At 45.8% G+C, this 22,557-nt stretch overlaps 1 protein-coding gene across 1 annotated transcript; it reads left to right on the forward strand.

Moving 5' to 3' along the window:
- Positions 1-1,312: 1,312 nt before the first annotated feature.
- Positions 1,313-21,634, forward strand: LOC104376392 (acyl-CoA 6-desaturase). Its single transcript, XM_009982965.2, is given in 18 exon segments — positions 1,313-1,519; positions 8,123-8,153; positions 8,156-8,232; positions 9,614-9,811; positions 10,525-10,587; positions 10,589-10,606; positions 10,608-10,628; positions 11,853-11,903; positions 11,905-11,979; positions 14,670-14,730; positions 15,195-15,233; positions 15,236-15,270; positions 15,496-15,523; positions 15,526-15,592; positions 17,210-17,306; positions 18,853-18,932; positions 19,764-19,889; positions 21,583-21,634. Coding segments are annotated over 18 exon segments (1,326 nt in total).
- The last annotated feature ends 923 nt before the right edge of the window (positions 21,635-22,557 follow it).

Here is a 22,557-nt window from a genome sequence, read left to right on the forward strand (position 1 = left end):
AACTGTTCAATCTGACAAATAGAGCAAAACAATGGTGATTTTGGGGAGAACAGAAAAATCTCCTTTTTAAGCCAAACACTGAGAAGGTGAAATTTTGGAAGGAAAAAAAAGGGGGCCAGGAGAAAAAAAAGGAAAAAGGAAAAAAAAGGGGGGAGAGGGAAAGGAAAAAAGAAAAAAAAGGGGAAAGGAAAATAAAGGGAGAAAAAGGGGGAAAATGGGGGAAAAGGGGGAAAGGAGGGGAAAAGGAGAGAAAGGGGGAAACAGGGAGGGAAGGGGAGGAAGGAAAAAAGAAAAAATGAAAAAAGAAAAAAGAAGAGGGAAGGTAAGAAAGGGGAGGGGAAGAGGAAAAAGAAAAAAAGGGGGAGGGAAGAAAAGAAAGAAAGAAAAAAGGGGTAAAAAAGAAAAAAGGAAAAAAAGGAGGAAAAGGGTGGGGAAGGGGAGAGAAGGGGCAAAGGTGGGGAGGGGAAAAAGGGAGGGAAAGAAAAAAGAAAAAATAAGAAAGAAAAAAGGGGGAGGGTAACAAAGAGGGAAAACGGGGGAAAGGGAGAAAAGGGGGGAAATAATGGGAGACGGGTGGAAAAAAGGCAAAAAATGGGGAAAAAATGAAACAAGGGAAAAAAGGTGGGGAAAAAAAAGGCAAAATATGGGGGAAAAAAAGGGAGGGGGGGGAATAGAGAAAAAAAGAGGGGGGAGAGGAAAGCTTTCTGAAGCAGGAGCCAAAAGCCCGAGGGCAAAGCGAACGAGGAGGGCGAGGAGCCGAGGGGATGCCGCACCTCCCGGCCCCCGCGGCGCGGCGCGGCGAGGGGCAGCGGGCCCCGCGGGCCGGCCTGGCCGGCGGCCGCCTTCTCCCTTCTGGCTTCGAAAGATCGCGCAGGGCCAATGGCCGGGAGCAGCCGGCGGCGGGAGGGCCGGGATTGGTGCAGGGGCTCTGCTGATCCCGGTGGAAACCTCGCCGGGAGTGAATGGAGGAGGATGCTGGGGGGGGGGGATGGGGGGGGGGATGCTGGGGCGGGGGATGGAAGGGGCCGAGCTTCCCACAAACCAGGGCTATGTGCGAGGAGAAAGTGCCTCAGTCCCGGGAAAACCAGCCTAGGGGGCACTTCCGAGCAAGCGACGGAGCGGAGGGACTGCGAGGGCCGGGCGGCGAGAGACAAAGAGAAGGGAGGACATGAGCGAAGGCGAAGGGGGAGACCAGGGGGATCAGCTGAGTTAAATCGCCCAAGGAAAGCTCGTCCCCTGCGGCGCGGCCCCGAGAAGCGCAGGGACGGGTTCCCCTCCTTTGGCAAGAAGACAAAACAGCCGAGTGGGCCCCATGGGGAAAGGGGGTGAGAAAGGAGGGGAGTCGGGGGAGCCGACAGCGCAGATCCACTTCTACACATGGGAGGAGATCCAGAAGCACAACGGGAGGACAGACAAGTGGCTGGTGATAGAGCGCAAGGTTTATAATGTCACCCAGTGGGCGACCAGACACCCGGGGGGACATCGAGTGATCAGCCACTGCGCCGGCGAAGATGCCACGGTAAGGACCCACGCACGGACACAAACACACGCGCGGCTGCCTCCCACCTCTCATCGGCCACCACTGACAGGTCATTCATTGCCTTCTTGGTGGCTACTCAGCCAGCTTTTGCTCAGCCACCTGCCTGCCTTCCCCACCTCCCCATCCCTCTCCCACCTGCTGTACACCCAGCTTATCCCGCTGGTGGGCCCAAGGTGGACCAAAAGTGGGTCCAAATCGAGGGAGCTCCTGGCCATCAGCTCCTGCAGCTTCTTGGCCATCAGCTCCATCGGGCCACAGCAATTTGCAGCATCTGCAAGATGGGTTTGGTAGAGACGGTTCGGCTCTGCTTAAGTCCTGCTGTTTTGGCTTTGTCTCGTGTTTGTGCTGGGCTTGGAGCTCTGAATTCATAAGCAAAGTGTCCGAAGGTCTTCCCCCCCCCCTCCTCTTCAGTGTGTAGCTTCTGACATGCAGAGTCACAGCGGCCAAGCGCAAGAAAGGGTTAACGAGGGGCTGGCCTGTGTTTCAAAGTTGCTTCTGTGAGGAGGGTGAGCTTTAAAACAAGGAGCTTTTTAGCTTTTTCCCCAGGAGAGAATTCTCTAGAGAATTTAGTTACAGGTTTCTACAGAAAAGAGAAAAAAAAAAAGAAAGAAAACCATTTGCTGCTGCTCCAGCGGCTCCTGCACTTCATAGCTGGGTTCAGCTACCTCTTCTGTTTCAGCAACTTAAAAAAAAAAAAACAACCAAAAAAACCCCAAACCAAAAAAAAACCAAACCTTGAAAATGGAAAAAATTGCCTCAGAGATTGTTGTCTGCAGTTTCCCTCCAAGCCACCTTTTTCAGAAGTGCCTCCCGAGACCCCCATGTTCTCTCCCGGGGCATTAGCCCATAGTTAATAAAATTTCAACTGCCTCAGAGCTTTTCCGAGTATGTGCATGGTAAGCACAGGAGAGACTGAGTGGTGACATTAACTGTTCGTGTCCCACGGTTCTTAACACCTGAGCAAGGAGGAGGCTCTGTGTGTGCGGCAGAATTAATTGGCGAGAATTAGTAACCTTTCTTTTCCGTCAGTGTCCATTTCTGTGGCTGTTTTCCGTTCTTTTCCTTGAAGCACTGAGATGCGTCTTGGTGTTCCTGTCCTCTTCCAAGAAATCCTCTGAATGAATAGCTTTCTCCCTCAAAAAGATGGGCCAGGTTTTACTCTCAGCTGCTTAATTGAAACTGGAGGAGCTGGACTCCTATCCCTGAGGATTTAACTCCAATATCTCCGCTAGAAACTAAAAAAGCATCCACTCTTGCGTTTGTCTCAAATCCTTAGGAGGGAGATTGAAACACAGGTTTGTGATTCTGCTGCTGCTTGTCCTCCTCCCATCTCCCCACCCGCCTCTCTCATTGCATCCCACTATACTCAGATCACTAATGCTCTGAAATTGTTCATCACTGCTCTGAGTGCTAGAACAGAATTGGCAGCTGGTTTCCAGCTTCCCTGTAGCAAATAACAAGTTTACTGCCAAAACATCTTGCTCTTGTTCAGGGTGAGAAAGCCTTGGCCTTGACCCTATCAAGGCTTAACTAACGAATTTCATTCTGTGTTGCAAGATACCACAACTGGGGAGTTGAGGAGGAGGAAAAGGCAATGATCAAAATTCAGTTTAACATGTCTACATTCCCAGTTCGTACATGGCTTCCATCTTTCTCAGATTCTCCTTGGCACTACGTGTAGTTAAGACCTCTAGTCCAGCAAATGTGCACCAAAGGAACCTCAGCATCTGGTCCATTTATCTTGGACCAATCCTCTAGATTATCAGGTATATCCATCTACTGCAAGCTTCCCACTGACAGACTTGTTGAACTCCACACCTATGCTGGGCCACTCTAAAGATAACCTGCTTGGTGATACGTGAACTAATTCATCTCAGGATGCTCGCAAGATAGCTAACTGAGAAGCTTCCATGACAGCCATTACATTCGGCATGCTGAGCTCGTGCCAGGCAGGTGAGGAGTGCCCAGGCTAGCATACGCTTGAGTTTCTCCTACAAGATACTAACAACACTGAGCATTCATTCATTTTAAGCCATAGTTTAACATGCTGAGACAGCATACCAGTCTGGGACAACCTGTTCTGGTATCACATCATGCACAGTTGCCTTCAGAAAATGAAGACAAAAGCATGCGAGGGCACCTCACAGTCTGTGTGTCAGAGATGTTCAAGGATGTGAAAGAATAACCCTTGTACTGACTGCACTAAGCACTTCTAATGCTCAGGTGTGGTTGTACCTCAATAATACGCAGCTTTTTCCAGCTGGAATAATTCCCTCTTGCCCACTTCAACTTACTTGGCCAGTAGACTACAAGTTGGGAGGTCAGGTGTGAATATCACATGGCACTTCCCAGAGACCATCTTTTTGCCTTTTGCTTTTTATCTCCTCTAGTACAGAACTGAGGATAATTCCAAATCCAGGTAGTATCTCACTTTCAGGACCTATTAGTAAAGGAGATGCATGAGATATAGCTAATAAAAAAGCAATTGTTCCTTCACCATAGCTTTCTGTCTGATGATGGTAAGAGTACTGAGGAGATGTTATTCTCTCTCCTGCTTGTAGAAGCCCATTCTCTACACATGCCAATGGCATATACGTCTGTTACATCTCAGTGAAGCTGAAACCTTCCTCCTGCTGGTATTTTCTTCCTGGCATAGGCTTGTGATAGCAGTGAAGTGGAAGATAGGTAGCATAGTTTTGAGTAACAACTGTGTTTTGACACCCATGATTGTATTTCTGACCAGTTCAAACCTTCACTTGTCATCCCATGCAGAAAGACGTGAGGTGAGTAAGTCCAGAGGCAGAGGAGAGCTCTCCGTGGAAAAGTCACAACAGAGCATTTATAAGCATGTTTAGAAAAACAGGCTACTGGCAGGGAAACCCCAGGTAGCCAAAAATACCTTCTATGTGGTCAGGCAGAAGCTGCTGTTCTGAGTCACCCCTGAATTAATACAACACAAATCAGTGAGATTTCCAGCCCGGTGATCGGGCGGTATCTGGTCAGACCTCCGAAGCCTTTTTTTGCCAATTAGTTTAAATAATGTTGAGTCAACATTCTTTAATGCTTCTTATGTGTTCACCTTCTCCCTCTTTCCCCTTCTCCTTTTTTCACCCCAAAATTGCAAAGCCTTGCAGCAGGTACAGTCAGTTATTTCCTTCCTGAGCCGTTCTGGTCTTCCCTCCTCTTTCACATCATCTGCAAATGGTACCAGGGAAGGGAACTTACAACCAGACTTAACATTTCAGTGACAAATTTATGGGCCCAAGAGCTGAAAATGCTACAATAACTGGAGCACTAGTGAAAAAGGTTTAAGGTCTGCTACTAGTTGTAACCTTGGGTGAGTCAGTCCTTTAGTGCATCATTCCCTGTCCATAGAAGGAAGAAGATAGTATTTTTTAACCTCAGGTGGGCTGTGAGGATAAGACCGGAGAAGGTGAAGTATGCAGAAATGATGGTAAAGCAAATGGAATTCCTCAAATTAGAGAAGGGAGCTGACGATTCAGGACAAGTATTTCTTCACGTGGGAAGCTCCGGGCTTGTCTGGAGCACAGGGGCTGTAGAAACAGCTTTGCCAGCCCTGGAGTTTTACCTTTGTGTTGGCACTGGTGAAGTAACACCAGTGGCTAAGCCAATGCAGCCAAAAATCACTGGTCTCCTTCCTGCTGGGATAAGCGTTGCCAGTGATGCAGCCCTCAGGAACGAACCTGGACAATTTGATCCAGACTTCTCCCCTGTGGGAAGAGGGATCACTTTGTCCCTGAAATTGGTTACAAAAAGGGGACTTGGGCATTGGTACGAGAGCCGAGTTGAGAGTAACTGGGAAATTCTGGTGCTCCACAGAAGAAGTGCACCTCAGTTTCATTTCTGGCATTTTGGTTTGCCTCCCCCATTGAAATTACTTCCCTCCCCCCCTTTACTTCTTCCTCCCATTGCCTCCAGCATTTTATGGATTTTATAATCTTTAAATCATTCCACAGAGTTTTATTTATCTCTTGCACCTGTAGCAAGCTCTTCCCTCCCCTCCACACCTCCCCGCTAACGCTGCATCTCTTAACTTCTCATATATAATTTCTTAACTTCAAGTTGAATGGCTCAGGTCAACTTTCACTCTCCCTCCTTCTTTGCCTCCCACAGCAAAACATAGGAGTTCATAGAATCATAGAATGGTTTGAATTGGAAAGGACCTGAAAGATTGTCTAGTTCCAACCGCCTTGGCCACAGGCAGGGACACCTTCCCCTAGACCAGTTTGCTCAAAGCCCCATCCACCCTGGCCTTGAACACTTCCAGGGATGGGGCAGCCACAGGTTCTCTGGGCAACCTGTTCCAGTGTTTCACCACCCTCATTTTAAAAAATTTCTTCCTTAGATCTAATCGAAATCTCCCCTCTTTCAGTTTAAAGCCATTGTCCTTGTCCTATCTCTACATGCCCTTGTAAAAAGCCCCTCGCCAGCTTTCTCATAGGCCCCCTTTAGGTACTTGAAGGCTGCTAGAAGGTCTTCCTTATAGAGTTCAGAGTATTATTTTGAAGCTGAATCCAAAGTCTTGGAATCAGGTGAAAGTTTCTATTGATTTTGGTGGACTTTGGGACCGAGGTTGCCAGCTGGTATTTTTTGAACACCCGAGCTAGACTTCTGATAGAGGTCATCTCCCAGAAGGGTCAGCTGGACACAGTGAGCACTTTCCAGTCTGCCCTTTCTATTTAGAGCCAGAAGTGAGGTTTTAGTCGGTCGCTACTACTGTAGGCAGTGGGACAAAGGTGGAAAGGCTGAAGCATGGTACTCGTGACTTGTATTTTTGACTATTTTTTCTATACCAGTCTTAGCACTTCGTGTAAGTACAACTTTACAGCTTTCCTAGGTTATTTTGTAGAGTTAACTCCAGTTCTTTGCAGAAAGAAAAGGGCAAGGGCAGAGAAAGAGTTTCTGATCTTCGTCAGCTTTCTGTCATCTACCACTATCTTTGGGGTTAAAATTCAAGCCATGCCATGTGAAAGGAGGGTTGTGCAAGGTCTTACTACTAGCAGCAGATCGATCAAATGTATGCTCCCATCAGGCATCTGTAGGACATAAGTAGACAAAAACATACGAAAAGGGGAAGGAGTATAGAAAAAAAGAGCCAGGGAGACTCAAGAATGCCAAGATCAAAAAGATTCTACCAACAAGGCATTGTCCTTCCATATTAGAAGAAGTCTTGAAAACATGTAAGAAAAATGTTATTCCAGCTGCGTTTCCTGCTTTCCCAGCCTCAGGAGTAGATGGAATAGGATTTATTTGCAAGTTTCATCCCTCAATTAGATTCTGCTGCTGAAACTTAACAAGTTATTTGTGTCTATTATCACACATTGGCGAGATTTCAGTAAAATGTACCAAATGTTCAAAGCATGTACTGAGTAGAAAATATGGAAGCAGTCTTGTGAAAGATTAATGGGGTTCTTATAGGGACAAGCATCCATATACCACAGCACAGTAGAAATGACAAGAACTCTTATCACATGTATCGATTACTATCTGCTCTTCAAGACCGTTAAACTCCTTAACGCATTTCAGAGTAATGAATGAAGTTGCTTTTTGGTATAAGCACTTTTCCGAATGGAGTCCTAGCCACTGCGAAGTTTGATAGCAAGCACTTTAAAGCACTTGCTTAAAGTTCTGGTACACAACCGAGTTTTGGGTTGACTTGGACTCACATGGAGATAGAATTGCCTCTATATCTAGAATATGGTTCTAGAATAAAGAGTCAAGACAGTATTCAGTTACTCATCTTACAGAACAAAAAGAGAAACACAGTCTCCAAAATGAAGAGTCACCACTTTTTGCTTAGCTGTGCTAGTGCTCCAGGTTTGGCCAAAACATCCAAAACAGGACTATTTTTGTCTCTGTGGTCATCTCCAGGTTCAGTCACCCCTTTTCCTGAATTGCCTCCAGGCAGCAGACTTTCCAAGGGTATTATATCCTAGTGGGGATTTGCACAAATTCCTCTCTGCCTACCTTCTAAGCGAATTAACAGGATTTAGGTATTTAGTCGCTTAGAAAAAATTTCTTGAGATGCCTTTCACCATATGTCTAAATAGCGTCCCAGATCACTTCCTACTAGATAAGCAATTTCATCCGAAGTAACAAGCGATAGGACAAGAGGAAATGGCCTCAAGGTGCGCCAGGAGAGGTTTAGATTGGATATTAGGAAAAATTTCTTCACTGAAAGGGTTGTCAGGCATTGGAACAGGCTGCCCAGGGAAGTGGTTGACTCACCATCCCTGGAGGTATTTAAAAGACGTGTAGATGTGGCGCTTAGGGACATGGTTTAGTGGTGGACTTGGTAGCACTAGATTAACAGTTGGACTTAGTGATCTTCAAGGTCTCTTGCAACCTAAACAATTCCATGATTCTATCAGCCTCTAGTAGAAGTGCTGCACTGAACAGTGACCATAGAGATGAAAGTCAGTCTGGCACCCCTCTTTCACAGTAACGTGGGGGGATGACTGCAGAGAAGGACAGTGCTGGAGATGGATGGGAAAGACACAATGAGTAGGAAGCAACAGCTTACCTCTGAATCTCACATGGTTACTTGTATTTCCACTCCAGGACGCATTCCAGGCCTTCCATATCAATCCCACCTTGTGCAAAAGTTTCTCAAGCCATTACTTATTGGAGAACTTGCTCCAGGGGAACCTAGCCAGGACCGAGATAAAAACGTGAGTATTTGTTTCTAAGCTGGGGCTTATGATGGGTATGCTCCATCATTTTTTTCCTCTTGGGATGTCCTCCAAAGAGGGAGAAAATTGCTCAGTGACTGGACACTTCTGTCTAGCAACGTACGCATCCCAGTATAGGTGAAAATGTGTGTGGGAGGGAGGTGACACATTCAGACTGCCTGTACAAGCCTTTCCTTTCCCACAAAAAGAGACCAACAGCTCTGTCTATGGTGATCACGTCCTGTTCTAGCAGATCATTCTAGGTGTCCAGGATGGACTGATCGCATACTGATGGGAAATGTAAACTGAGACAGGTGTACTGGGAAATGTGCACCAGCTCTTATGAATAATGTCCCTCCTGCTGTTCCTTCTCTGGTGACCAAGCTCTAAAACATGTCATCGCTTGCCTGTTACAGGGGGGAAGGAGAGGAGTAGGCAAAAAAGTCAGAAAATACTTCCAAACAAGTTGCTCACCACTTGGACAAGACTTGAATCTCTTTCACTGCTCTCTTTGACAGATTAACTCCCAGGGAAATACCTCTTTGAGACTCAAACTGACTTGTCCTCATGAGCCCAGTACCCACAAAACTCTGGAGAGCAGCCATGTTTGTGCCATGCATGGCATGAGCGGTGTGCACCTATGGGTGAGGTGAACCGATGTCTCATTTCGGTGGCTGTGCTTTGAGGAGCAGCAACCCACCAAGTACCTTTTCCACCCGCTCAGCATCCTCAGGGCAGCTCTTTATCCCTCCCAGATGGTCCGTTCATTCATTATTCAGGCACTGTGCGTGGCTGACTAACTCTTGCCACGAAACTCAATCCCGTCCCGTTGTTGGGACTGGCCGTGATTATGATATATCTGTGTCACTCACAATAGAAGAGATGACGCTAACCCATGTTAACCCAGGAACGCTCTTCATGAACGATTACACAGGAGCTGACCCCCGTAATAATAAACAATGGGTGCTCTGATATTGGGTGCTTGTCATCAGAGCTCTCGTATGCATAAGTACTAGGGCTGCACTTATCTCCTCCTCCAGCTGCCCCTTTAATGCTTGTAAAGCTCATTCAGACAAAGGTCATCACTGATGTACTCTCAACAGAGGCAGGTAGTGCCGCTGATTCACAGCAGCAGGCTTGAGTTTCTCTCCTAGCTCAAGGTGCAAAAGGTCAGGATGTGGGCTCAGATCAGCCAGGATGTTTATTCATAGGAAAGCACTGTGAAAAGCTAGAATACAGGGTGAATGTAGGGGCATTCCTGGAGTAGCCATCAACACAAGAAAGAGCTGGAGTCCTTAGTATGGAACTTAGCCTTCCTTCCACAGACATGTTCAGACTCACTTAGAAGCTGCATGCTGTGTCTTGCATGTCTATTTTGCAGTCCCAGCTGGTGGAAGATTTCCGGACCCTGAGGAAGACAGCAGAGGACATGGACTTGTTCAGAGCAAATCCTTTGTTCTTCTCACTTTACTTGGGCCACATTATTGCAATGGAAGTTTTGGCTTGGTTAATGGTTTCATACTTCGGTACTGGCTGGATCACAACTCTCATCCTCTCCTGCATCCTTACGACTTCCCAGGTGAGAATCATAGAATCACAGAATGGTTTGGGCTGGAAGGGACCTTAAAGATCATCTAGTTCCAACTCCCCTGCCATGGGCAGAGACACCTTCCCCTAGACCAGGTTGCTCAAAGCCTCATCCAACCTGGCCTTGAACACCTCCAGGATGGGGCAGCCACAACTTCTCTGGCAACCTGTTCCAGTGTTTCAACCACTCTCATTGTAAAAAATTTCTTCCTTAGATCTAATTTAAATCTCCCCTTTCAGTTTAAAGTATTAGGCACAGAGCATACTGTCTACGCAAATCACTTAGGAGAAGGCCAGTGTGCGCTGAACTTTTCATATTAGGTTAATCACCAGTGCAAAACATTCACACCTGTGAAAGATATTGAAAACATACCTGCCACTGTGGTGCCTTCTGGCCACCCCTACTCACTGCTGATTGTGGCTCAGACATTTTTCTCGTCTCTTTGTCCTTTCCTTTGACATGTTGGTGGACTTGGTAGTGTTAGATTTGCAGTTGGACTTGATGATCTTAGGGGTCTTTTCCAAGCTGAATGGTTCTATGATTCTATGTTGCCCTCCAGAATGAAAACAGAGATCTTCACCTTCTCACTTCACTTAATTCCCTCTCTTCCTCACACTCACAATTTGCCTTCTATCTCCATTTCCTTTTGTGCTTAACTCTGATTTCAAACAGCTTCCTAACTACTTCATTTCCCTTCATCCCAGGCCCAGGCAGGGTGGCTGCAACATGACTTTGGACACCTCTCTGTCTTTAAGAAGTCTTCCTGGAAACCACATCGTCCACAAGTTTTGTCATTGGACACTTGAAGGTAAGGACATTATGGACCCAGGGCACTGTAGAAGCAACCACAGTCACTTTGACTATGTCGAAGTAGGAAACTGCAGCTCTAAGCCTTTTTCCTTCGTTAAATTGCATAAAACCCTATCTTAACATCCTGTCATATTTTCACCACACACTCCACTAAGGTATATATTTTTCGATTACATCCATTCAATCAAGATGCCTTCAGAACTTCTATCCTGTCCAGTGCAGTCAGGCATTTCAACATCCACCTGCAGCAGGAACTTCTAGAGGGAGGGACATAACTTGCCTGTTCTCCCAAACAACCCACTTTGTCTTGCCTGGTTGCTCACAGGCACAGGCAGAAGAGGGAAACCAGTATAACAGTAAGGTAGGAAGAGTGTTGGACTTGGTGGTGTTAGGTGAGTGGTTGGACTCAATGATCTTAAAGGTCTTTTCCAACCTAAATGATTCTGTGATACAGCTACTAATACTAGGACACAGACCTGTTGGAGCGAGTCCAGAGGAGCACCATGAAGATGATCCCAAGGGCTGGAGCACCTCTCCTATGAAGACAGGCTGAGAGACTTAGCGTTTGTTCAGCCTGGAGAAGAGAAGGCTCCAGGGAGACCTTCTAGCAGCCTTCCAGTACCTAAAGGGGGGGGCCTGCAAGAAAGCAGGAGAGAGACTTTTTAACAAAGGCGTGTAGTGATAAGACAAGGGGCAACAGCTTTAAACTGAAAGAGGGGAGATTTAGATTAGAGATAAGGAAGAAATTTTTTACATTGAGGGTGGTGAGGCACCGGAACAGGTTGCCCAGAGAAGGTTGTGGCTGCCCCAGTCCCTGGAAGTGTTCAAGGCCAGGCTGGATGGGGCTTTGCACAACCTGATGTAGGGGAAGGTGTCTCTGCCCATGGCAGGGGGTTGGAACTAGATGATCTTTGAAGTCCTTTCCAACCCAAACCACTCTATGATTCTGTAATTTCACCTATGGGAAGACATGGTGACATGCAGCTCTCTCAGAGTGTGTTTATTCCCTGTTCTTTCAATATGGATGCTCCTTAGTGAAGGCAAACCACCCCTCTGAAACCAGCTTAATCACTTACTGCTTATTGCTAGTTCAAAAGCAAATGACAGTTTAAGGCCGTAATCTGAGTTTTAACTGTTCTAGTTTCTGTAAATGAATGGGTAATCCTACCATTGGAGGAGCTGTATTTCCATGGATGAACTCCTTGTTCTTCTATCTGCCCAGGGTGCCTCTGCAAACTGGTGGAACCATCGTCACTTCCAACACCATGCCAAGCCCCAACATATTCAAGAAGGACCCAGATGTGAACATGCTGCATATTTTCGTCCTTGGAGATACACAGCCTGTTGAGGTAAAAGGCAAGAGGGTAAAATGTGGAAAACCATTGTCCTAAAGGGTTTTAGGGGATGCTTGTGAAAAAAACAGGAGATGGCTGATGTTGGTAGACATGACTTAGACAGTCAAGACTTCTAGAAATGCTAAAGAAAGAAATGCTTCATCCAGGGATTTTATCTGTCTATGTTGTCTGACAGGAGTTTGGCTCTCACACCCTCCCAGACCTTGGGCTGAAGAGCAAGATTGACTGTATAATTCCCTGTCCATTTCCTATACTGACCACAGGAGAAAGTGTTTGGGGGTAGGCTGGGAAGAGTGATGAAGGTGGACTGGAAGGAAAGTAGAAAGCTGTTACAACTTCATCCTGCTGGCTTGAAATATCAACATGAGGGGAAAATATGGTGTTCCTCAGAACTTCATCAAGAAATTTCAAAACCGATCTGCCATTTCCACAGAAAATATCTTCCAGTATTAGTCCAGCTGTGGTTCAGACAACCTGTACAATTCCCCTCCACTGGAGCCTTGCCATGCAGTTGAGGGGAAATTGCTTCCATAAGCAATATTTTCTTACTTTCTTACCTTAACTATGTACTGTCATGCTGCACATGAAATAACAGGCTAGGTCAAGGTGCTTTAATTCAATCTCTCCTTCTAGAAACCAAAATATTTACTGTCTATTGTATAAAAACCTACACAAAGGACATAAACCATATACCAGCCTTGGTCTGTTTACAATGGAACAAGGATTTCTGGTTTTGAAAACAAAAAAAAACAACCAAAGAAAATAAAAATAAAAACATCTGCAGCAAGTACAACTCAGGGGAATACAACATTAAAAAGTTAATGGTTTCTCAGCCAGGTTTTATACTCTTGAGAAAGTGACTCCAGACACATGTAGGGAACGTACATGCAGTATATGGACACGTGTAGACAATGTCTTGCACACACAGAATTTTCAAGAGGTCAGAAGGGCTCTTATATATGACTAAAACAAAAGCCTTCTCCTGGAGTATAAAAAAGCCATTATCTAGAAGATGTAAATCAGTGTAACGCTCTTAAATGTGTGAGTACGACCCATTGGAAAATCTTGTGCCTGATAACTGGTTTAAAAGCAGACGATGGTTATACCACTTAAAGGAAAAACTAAGAATGTAGACATTTATGACAAGGAAGACTGGATCTCCATCCTACAAAATACCTGAGATGTTAGGCCAGCATCAGTCTATCCTATACTCTTTCACATTTGTATATAATCCTTTTCCAGATGATGCTAAGCAAACCACCTTTCAGAGCTCAGACCAGAGTGAATGATGTGGCTGATTTACTGGTGCTCCAAGACTTCCCTTACTTCATTGGGAAGTTGCTATGCTGGAAGCAAAAACGCAAGTTCACGACAATCCACATGCTCCAGGCATTAGCTTCTTGTGTAAACACTCCTGGAGCTCAAAAAAGACACTTCTGTATAGCTGTAGGTAGTTCACTAAGGCAGTGAGGTTAGGAGACCAGGTGCTCTTGGCTCCCTCTTTTCACTGAGAAGACATGGGCGCCTGCAAAAAATGCAACAACCCAAGGTCTGAACCTGCGATTTTGGAGAAACTTCTCTGCATCTGCTCTCTGTAGGTGGACCATAGTAATCCAGGAGCGGGTGCAGAATAGCTCTCAATGACAGTACGCTATTTCCTATCACTTAACACATCAAATTAGTGACACGACATTATAGATTTAAGCACCTCTGTGTGACTTGCCGTAGTAAATGCTAAAGATCACGGTAGTTTTCCCACTGTTGGTAAAGTAAGCTTTTACAAAATCTGGCTCATGGCAGGAGTTCATGGGGGCTGATGACTGCAGAAGTCAAAAAGGATCAATAGTTGGGGACATTTTGCAGCGAAGATTACCCAAGGATCAGTGTCTTGCACTGGCAGCCTGGGTAGCGTCTTCCCAAAGGTCAAACTTTATGCCTATCACATTTGTATTGGTAATGAGGGAGATGGGCTGGAGTACCTCCCTATGAAGACAGGCTGAGAGAGCGGGATTGTTCAGCCTGCAGAAGAGAAGGCTCCAGGGAGAGCTTCTAGCAGCTTTCCAGTACCTAAAGGGGCCTACAAGAAAGCTAGAAAGGGACTTTTGACAAGGGCATGTAGTGATAGGACAAGGAGCAACAGCTTTAAAACGAAAGAGGGGAGATTTAGATTAGACCTAAGGAAGAGATTCTTCACTGTGAGGGTGGTGAGGCACTGGAACAGGTTGCCCAGAGAAGTTGTGGCTGCCCCATCCCTGGCAGTGTTTCAAGGCCAGGTTGGATGAGGCTTTGAGCAAGCTGGTCTAGTGGAAGGTGTCTCCTGCCCACAGCAGTGGGGTTGAACTACATGATCTTTAAGGTCCCTTCCAACCCAAACCATTCTATGATTCTATGATAGCAGCTCTTAGCACAGCCACAGGCATGGAAAGTGAAGTGCATTAAAATGCCATCAGGCTCTCAAGTAAACAGAAATTATCTGAATATCAAGCCAGAAGACTTTAAAAAGGAATTTACACCTAGCACAATTACAAAGTCAAGATATTTAACCGTATCAAAACACTTTTTACCTGGTGGTGGAAATTTAGTCAAAAACTCCTCAGTCACTAAAGAAAGCAGTATTGCAGAGCATCTTCTCTTACATGCAAGCATCATAATCCAAGCCTGAGCTTTCTTCTCTTTGTCTGCAGTATGGCAAGAAGAAGCTGAAGTACCTGCCTTACAACCACCAGCACGAGTACTTCTTCCTTGGTGAGTATCTGCTCCCCATCTTCTTTTCTCCCTTAATGCGAATTGACCTTTCCAGTCCCTACTGTGTTAGCAGAGCAACTCCATAAGTCTGGACTCATCCTGCCGTTCTTCAGGACCAGCATCCCCTATGCAGGTCCCAAAACGTGTATCCTCCAGTGATATCCAAGCATCTTGAGTGTTGCCAGCATGGCCATGGCCAAACAAGGCAGACAGCAGAGATGGGGAAATAACCTCAGTGTGAGACGCTCCACGGAAAGCTGCATGTTGCCAGTTGATGTGCTTTGATAAGTCAAGGTGAATGGGTGTGAAGTCGAGCCTACTTCTTCACAGAAAGGCACCAGCACCTCACCTCTCTTACCAGCGCTAGGCAGGGTTGCCCTAGAACCAGTCCTAAATCACTGGCTCACTCACGTCACACACCTTTCCACCTGCCGACGGCCAAAACATTTCCCTTTGCTTTGCAGTCTTCCCGCCTCTGCTCATCCCCGTGTATTTCCAAATCCAATCATCTCGACCATGATCAGGCGCAGGTTCTGGGCGGTGAGTGAAATGTTCCCTCAGTCTTTATGGGGTCCGGCTGGATCGTAAGAAGTCACACTTGAGTAGGGAGGGAGGCCAGTTTGTCTCTTCAAGACAACTGGCAGAGGGAGGGTGGGAAGGGACTGCACTTCACCAGATCAGTTTACCGGCAATTCCTATGTTACCAGCAAGGACACGTTATGAGATAGGCAAAGTGATGCCTAATGTCTTCTCTCTTACCCCTAGGACCTAGCCTGGGCCATCAGCTACTACATGCCTACTTCATCACATACATCCCATTCTATGGTGTTCTGGGATCCCTGTTTCTCCTTACTTTTGTCAGGTAGGAGATAAGGGCATCTCTGCTGCTCCTCTTCTCCCTCCAGTGCCAGACCAACCAAGTCTCAGCTCTGCTGTGCCCCACAAGCCTTGTCAGTTGGGTTGTGTGCAGTCATTGACTTCACCGTGCGTTATCTTGGCTGTTTCTCCTGCTTCACTTTCCTCTTATCATCTCCCAATTCCCACCTCCCGCAGCACAGCTTGTTCTGCTGCTCAGCATCTTCCCCTGCCCTTGCAATGGTCCAACTCCTTTCTCTCCTTGTTCCCTGTTCTCACGCGCTGCCTGATCCCAACACATTTATGCATTTTTTCCCTTTTGGGTCAAGGATGGAACCTTTCAGAGTCCCTTCAAGCCATCCTCTTCCCAGCTTACTGGGAAGGTAATTAATTCATGAGCCTTCCTGAGCACTGGACGCGTTTTGCCAACAGGTGAAACACTCACCACCCAGCCTGGAAGACTGCATGGCCTGTACGCTGGCTAGTACCAAAGGACAGCATTTAGTCCCACAGTTAGCATTAGTTTTAGGAAAATGTTTCATCGCAGTGAAAAACATTTTCTAAAAAAAAAAATAATTCCTTTTTTAAGGTGAAAAAGGCAACAGATGTACAAAAACCTTCAAAATATTAGAACTTTGCCTCCACAAAATTTAATATCGCTGTTTATGACTTAAGTTTTCATAGTTTCAGAACACTTTGAATCTAACGAAAAGAGGAGATTCGAAAGACATACATTTGAGTAAGTGCCTAGCCACCCTTTTTGGTCTGAAGTCAAGCTGACAAACTTACGACAACTCACTTGTTATTTCCACAACTTCCGTATTTTGATTAAGCTAAAAGTGGAAGAAGGAGGCAAAATCGCAAAGCCAAGATCATCTGCTCTTTCAGAAAGCAAACCTAAAGACTAGAAAAAGGATGCTGCTGGACAGCTTGTCCACATGCATCTACATCCCAGCTTAGAGAAACTACTTTGGTTAAAGAGAAGAAAGCGCGTTTCTGTAGGCTATTGTACAGGTGCAAAAAAATGCAGTTATATACCATAGGCAATAAATAAGCCACTCTAAAGCAATACCCAGGCCAGTGCAGAGTTGAGAGTTATGGTAAAGTTACTGAGAAAGCCAGGGGAGACTGGGAGCCCCAGTGTGCTGAGCTTCACACCCAGAAATCTAACACCAATGGGCAGGTGGATTTCAAAATTAACATCTATCCATTAAGCAACGGGAAAGATGAAAAAAGTTCTGAGAATGTCTAATGGGGGCTTGGTTGTTTGTTGGTTTTTTTTTTTCAGGGAGTTGGAACATCTTTATTTACCGAAAGGCCAAACTAGCAGGAGAGATTAATCCACTTTGAAGGGAAAGGATAGCCCAGTAGCACATCCTGCTTGTATTTAATCATAATTGCGTTAGTCCCAAGGGTATAAAGAGGGGAAGGGAAATTCATCACAGAAGTGATTCTCTCTGGTTTCCAGAGGAAGAGAGATATTTACTTCCATGCCTCAGAGAAACACTTTCCTTGCAGGTTGCATCTCCTGCTGCTCCCGGTAAACCCCACACTACTTACTTCATATCCTGCTCTGCAATTATCAATTGTCACCCTTGATTTTTTTGCCTGTTTGTTTTTGAAGGTTTCTGGAGAGTCACTGGTTTGTGTGGGTCACCCAGATGAATCATATTCCAATGGAAATTGATTGTGAGAAGCACAGAGACTGGCTTAGCTCTCAGGTAACCGGGAGGGGAAAGAATACCCCTGGCTCACCCCAAAACTTTAGAATTTAGAGTTAGATTAGAAACTTACTCAAAGAGCAGATGGGTTAACCATGGGTTACTGTGTCCATGACCCCTCCCATGAAAACATTCTCCTCAGAGCCAGCAATGCTGAGTCAAGACATGGACATCCAATTACTTCTGTAATTAATTTGAGAATCAAAAGATTCCTCCAGATTCGAGGCGGTATCAGGTGCAAGAAGCATGATTTGGCTTTCCTGTGCGGTGTATGTTGGCATGCATGTGCGAGCAAACAGAAGAGCCCCAACGAAGAGAGAGTTCAATGTATTTCTAAAGTTTATATTTCAGCAATAGGGCTGAACTGAAAACCAGCTGCTTTCTACAGCTTTTTAATGCCTGGTCAGACAAATCCACCCTGCTGAAAGGGTCCCTCTTACTTACGGTGGTCCAAGTCCTATTCACAGCTGGAGGATAATAAAAGCAACTTTGATACCGGCCCTATGAATATGGTATAACAGAGCTGAGAGAAGAAATCATATCATGTGTTCATTAGTATAATTAGTATTTGTAGTTGTTAACAGGGCCTTGAAGGTGATCTTTCGAAGCCTGATAGTCAATTTCTCTCGCTTGTGCTAAAAACACTGAAGTACTAAAAAAAAAAAAAAAAGAAAAAAGTGCTAAAAGCACTATTCAGGAAAGCTGAAGTATTTGTTGTCAATTAAGCACACGAAGGGGATTCACTGAAGTCACGACGGGAGTGTCCAGATGCTCACCTTAAGCTTTTCCTTAAGCACTTTGTGCAACTGGAATTTGTAGACACAGAGAGAGGTGGTGAGAGTGAGAGGTTTAGGGAGAAGGGTTATAAGAGAAAGAGAGAGCTGGAGGGGGGACAGAGAAAAAGTGCGTATGATAGAGAGAGATCAGCCTCCTTGACACTGATACGGTTTATGATGCATCCTGGGGAGGTGAGGAGAGTAAATCTCCTGTGGTTACTATGCAGAAATCGCAGCTTAGCCAGCTGAGAGTGTAAAAGGATTTTAAGAAAGGCTACCGAATTTTACTATCATTAACAGCAAGAGCAGCTAAGAAATATTTCCAGAATATTCAGATCTTGCACTTAGGGCAAACCGGGCAATAACTAGACTCAGCTTGCTGTGTCCATGCATTCTTCCTCCTCCGTTTCCCGCCTTGGTACTGTTGTTAACCATCTGATGTTCACCAGGAGAAGCTGAGATTTAGGAGCCTGCACTTGGACTGATATGTGACTCATCACATATGTCCTAAACTGCCTCCTTAAATTGTCCCTTTACCTCTGCTCAAACCCGTGGAGACCCGGTCAGCACAGCAGTTGACAGTGAGCCCTGAAGGAGGGTTAAAGCTCCCATCGCTGCCACCAGCGATCTCAGCACAGCGGTTTCTGCGCTCTGACAGCTCAGCATCGCAGTGAGCTTCACGTCAGCCCATGCTGCGGGCAAGAGGCACTTCGGTCTGATTTTAGGCTGAGACTTCACTAACCTTCACGGTTGCTTTCTTGCCTCCCTAGATGGCAGCCACCTGCAATATCGAGCAGTCCTTTTTCAACGACTGGTTCACCGGGCACCTGAATTTTCAAATCGAGCACCAGTGAGTATGGACCAGAATCATTTGGCCACTACCAGGTTGTCACAACACCGGACTCAAGGGGAGGGAAGGTCTTCTAAAGGCACATGTGTGGGATGTGGCAGGATTTTTGGCACAGTAAGGAGAGTCCCAGACTGCTGGGGTCATAGTCTGCTTCTACTACAGGCATGACATCTTTCTCTCTTACTACCGAATGCTTCAATTGAACTCCTGCAAATTTAATTTGGAGTTTTAGGTAGAAGTCAGAGGTACGTATCTACCAGTCACAATGGCTATGGACTCGTATCCTAAGCTAACTACTTGAACATCCATTTCAGAAATCTCCCCTCTCTGCCTAAAAGCACTTAAGTGTTTCAGAGCTTGGGACGGCCGTGTGGAACTGTGCACGCTGCCGGGTACCAAGTTCCAGGAAAGATATTAAAACCAGGGCCATACGGACAGTTGTTGCCAGTGACAACACAAAACGTAGAAGAGATGGCATTTAGGGTAAAGCTGACTGGTTTTGGACTAGTCAGTCTGGTTTGGTTGGTACCTTCATTGAACCGCACAGGGCAAGGTGATCCCAAATTCTTCTTTACCTGCTTTGCTGTTCTGTGAGCTGCTCTGTGAGCTTCCAGAGCTGGGAAAACAATACAACTCAGTTTCAAAAGCCTCCTTGAAACAGAGGACTGTAAAGCACGGATACCTCTCTGTGCCTCTCTTTCTTTTGTTGTACAGCTTGAGGAGAAGGCATTACTAATTAGCCCCTATGATGAGGAGGCAGGCAGAGATGCCCATCCCTTGGGCTTAATCTCTAGAGTTTTCTCAGGTTTATTTTCTCTTTCTCTATTCAAGCCTGTTTCCAACAATGCCGCGGCACAATTTCTGGAAGGTGAAACCTTTGGTGAAGTCATTATGTGCCAAGTACGGAGTCCACTATGAAGAGAAGCCTCTTTGGAAAGCATTCGTAGACATTGTTGGGTAAGGTCCTTCTAGTATCATCCACAGGTTGCAATTCATTGTTACACGAAGATCCTATATTTTCTAGTACAGAAAATTCAAGACGCTATAGACCCTTCAGAAATACCATGTCAATAGGTTGCAATCTAGCGTCACTAGGTTCATAATCTTCATATCACGGTCCAAGGGAAACCTGCAGAAACATTGACCCACAGCAGAAATGACACAGATCCACTGATTTAGTGAACGCCAGGTGACAATGGATGAGAATTTGCTTCACTACATCATGGGGGAAAAAAACAACTGTCCCCCAGAGCAGCTTCTGCAACTGGAGCAGTAGTTCTTCACCAGTACTTCTACCAAAGTACTTTGCATTTAGACAGGTGCTAACCTTATCCAATAGGGACCTTTTTTATAATAACCTTTTTAAAATGCCGTTGTGACAGTTGGTGGTTCTTGCTTTCGGCAGCTGGCAGTGTATCTTTTGGCTGCAAAGTGAGATGAATCAAAAGGGAATGAGTCAGGTTACAGCCCGTGCTGTTTCTCATTTGAGCCCTGCCAGCGACAAAGGGCTATTCCCTATAGACATAGTTGAAGCCTAATCTAATAGTCCTTGTCAGGCAGACTCTGTGTTAATGTTTCTGTCTCAGTTTCTCCAAAGCAAATAATTCATGATAGGGAACATGAGAAAGGATTCTGCAGTCCAGGGATCTCCGGTCTCAAACCATTCTAAGCAAACACAAGTTAAAATGGGCTGGCTCCAACATGCAGAAGGGCTGAAAATGGTTCAAAACCTTCTTTGGTCATAGAATCATAGAATGGTTTGGGTTGGAAGGGATCTTAAAGCTAGTTCCAATCTCCCTACCATGGCCCTGCCATGGGCAGGGACACCTTCCACTAGATCAAGTTGCTCAAAGCGTCATCCAACCTGGCCTTGAACACTTCCAGGGATGGGGCATCGTCAGCTTCTCCGGGCAACCTGGTCCAGTGCCTCACTACCATCAGAGTGAAGAATTTCTTCCTTAGATCTAATCTAAATCTCCCCTCTTTCAGTTTAAAGCCATTATCCCTTGCCCTACTACTACACGCCCTTGTCCTCTTATCTAAAGCAATATGATAAGGAAAACACATACAACCTGGAGACCCAAGGAGGTCATGCCCAGCATCCCACCCATGTCTCTACATGAGTTCTCAGAAACCATCTCAGCAACTATTTGCCCTCCTGATAGAAGGATCATGTCCTGTAAACAATATAAAGCTACCTTTCCAGCCTCCAGCCCGCGTTCTGTTTGTCAGAAGACTTTTGGGCCCAAACCAGCTCAGATCTGTCGCATAATATTTGCGGAGCTGATGCAGATGGGAAATTTTGCAGAATTCCTGGGTGGGAAAGCAGGGAAACTCCTTCAGAGGTGCAATGTGGTGAGCCCAGGCAATTCCGCTCTGCTGAATTCATGGCCAGAGGGACTATAAATAACACAGTGGGCATCAGGTGGAGTTCTTGCTCACCGAGCCTCACTTTAGACCACTTTGGGGGTCTAAAGAGCAAAATAGGTAGCTCTTCTTGCTGTATCTCCTATCCTGAGGAAAGACATTCAGTATCCTGAGGATTCATGTTTAAATTCAGGAACATGCTGCTTTGTAGGAAAAAAAAAAAAAAAACGACAGAGGGAAGACACGCATGGCAAATGAACTTCTCTTTGTTTTCTTTCCACAGGTCCCTAAAGAAATCTGGAGATCTATGGCTGGATGCTTACCTCCATAAATGAACATGAATCTTACTGGGGAGGTGTGAGTGCCAGGGAGGGATGGGGAGGGTGTGCGGGGGGAGGAAATCACATGTGTCTTTTACTCTCAGATTTCAGTCTATATCTACGTGCCCAGTTGGAGGGGAGTTTCCTCTCTTGTGAACTGGTACGGGCCCAGGCAACCTGTTTAATCCAGACAGATTTCAAAAATGTGCTTCAGAGGATGAGAAGCAATGCCAGTATTGCACAAAACGGAAGGTTGGGAGAGGACGGAGAGATGGAGTGTTTAAAATAGGGGCATTAATGTCCGACCTTGACCTTCTCTTCACAAGATTCATTCCAGTTCTACTTAAAACCACACAAGCCCCTGATTCACAGACCCATAAGACTTGTTAGGCTCCAGTGAGTAGTTAGAACCCAAGGACACCCCAAGTCAGCTTATGCCTCTTCCCTCTTTCCCATGTTTGTGTAAAAGGAGCTCCACACACAGTTTCATTTTGTTATCGAGGAAAAAAATAACATGGTCTGTGATGCCCATCCACCAGCTGTCCTTGGGCTCCCTCCTTTCTCTCCCTCCTTTCTTCCTCTAACCAGAGAATCACTTTAGTAAAAGCTGTGATACTGACCCTGCCCAACTAACGTCTAACCACCCTCTCAGCAGGGTTAAAATAGCCCCTATTTCCAGAGGTCCATGGAATATCTTTTGGCTTAAGCTGAAAAACATCTTCCTTTAGGAGAGCATCTGTTTTCTCTTTAACGAGCAATGGATCTGGATCAGCATTATGGTTTTCAGTAACTTAGACAAAAGACCAAAAGAAGTCACGTAAGCAAAACTTACTAATTGCTCGCAAGTGCTCCAGCATAACCACAACCGGGCTTTTCAGCGGTGGCGATTTGGCAGCATGCTGCAAAAAACGGCACGGCTCTGCCTGTCTGCACATGCC

This window comes from Tauraco erythrolophus, chromosome 6 (assembly GCF_009769465.1).
Source record: "Tauraco erythrolophus isolate bTauEry1 chromosome 6, bTauEry1.pri, whole genome shotgun sequence".
NCBI lineage: Eukaryota > Metazoa > Chordata > Aves > Musophagiformes > Musophagidae > Tauraco > Tauraco erythrolophus.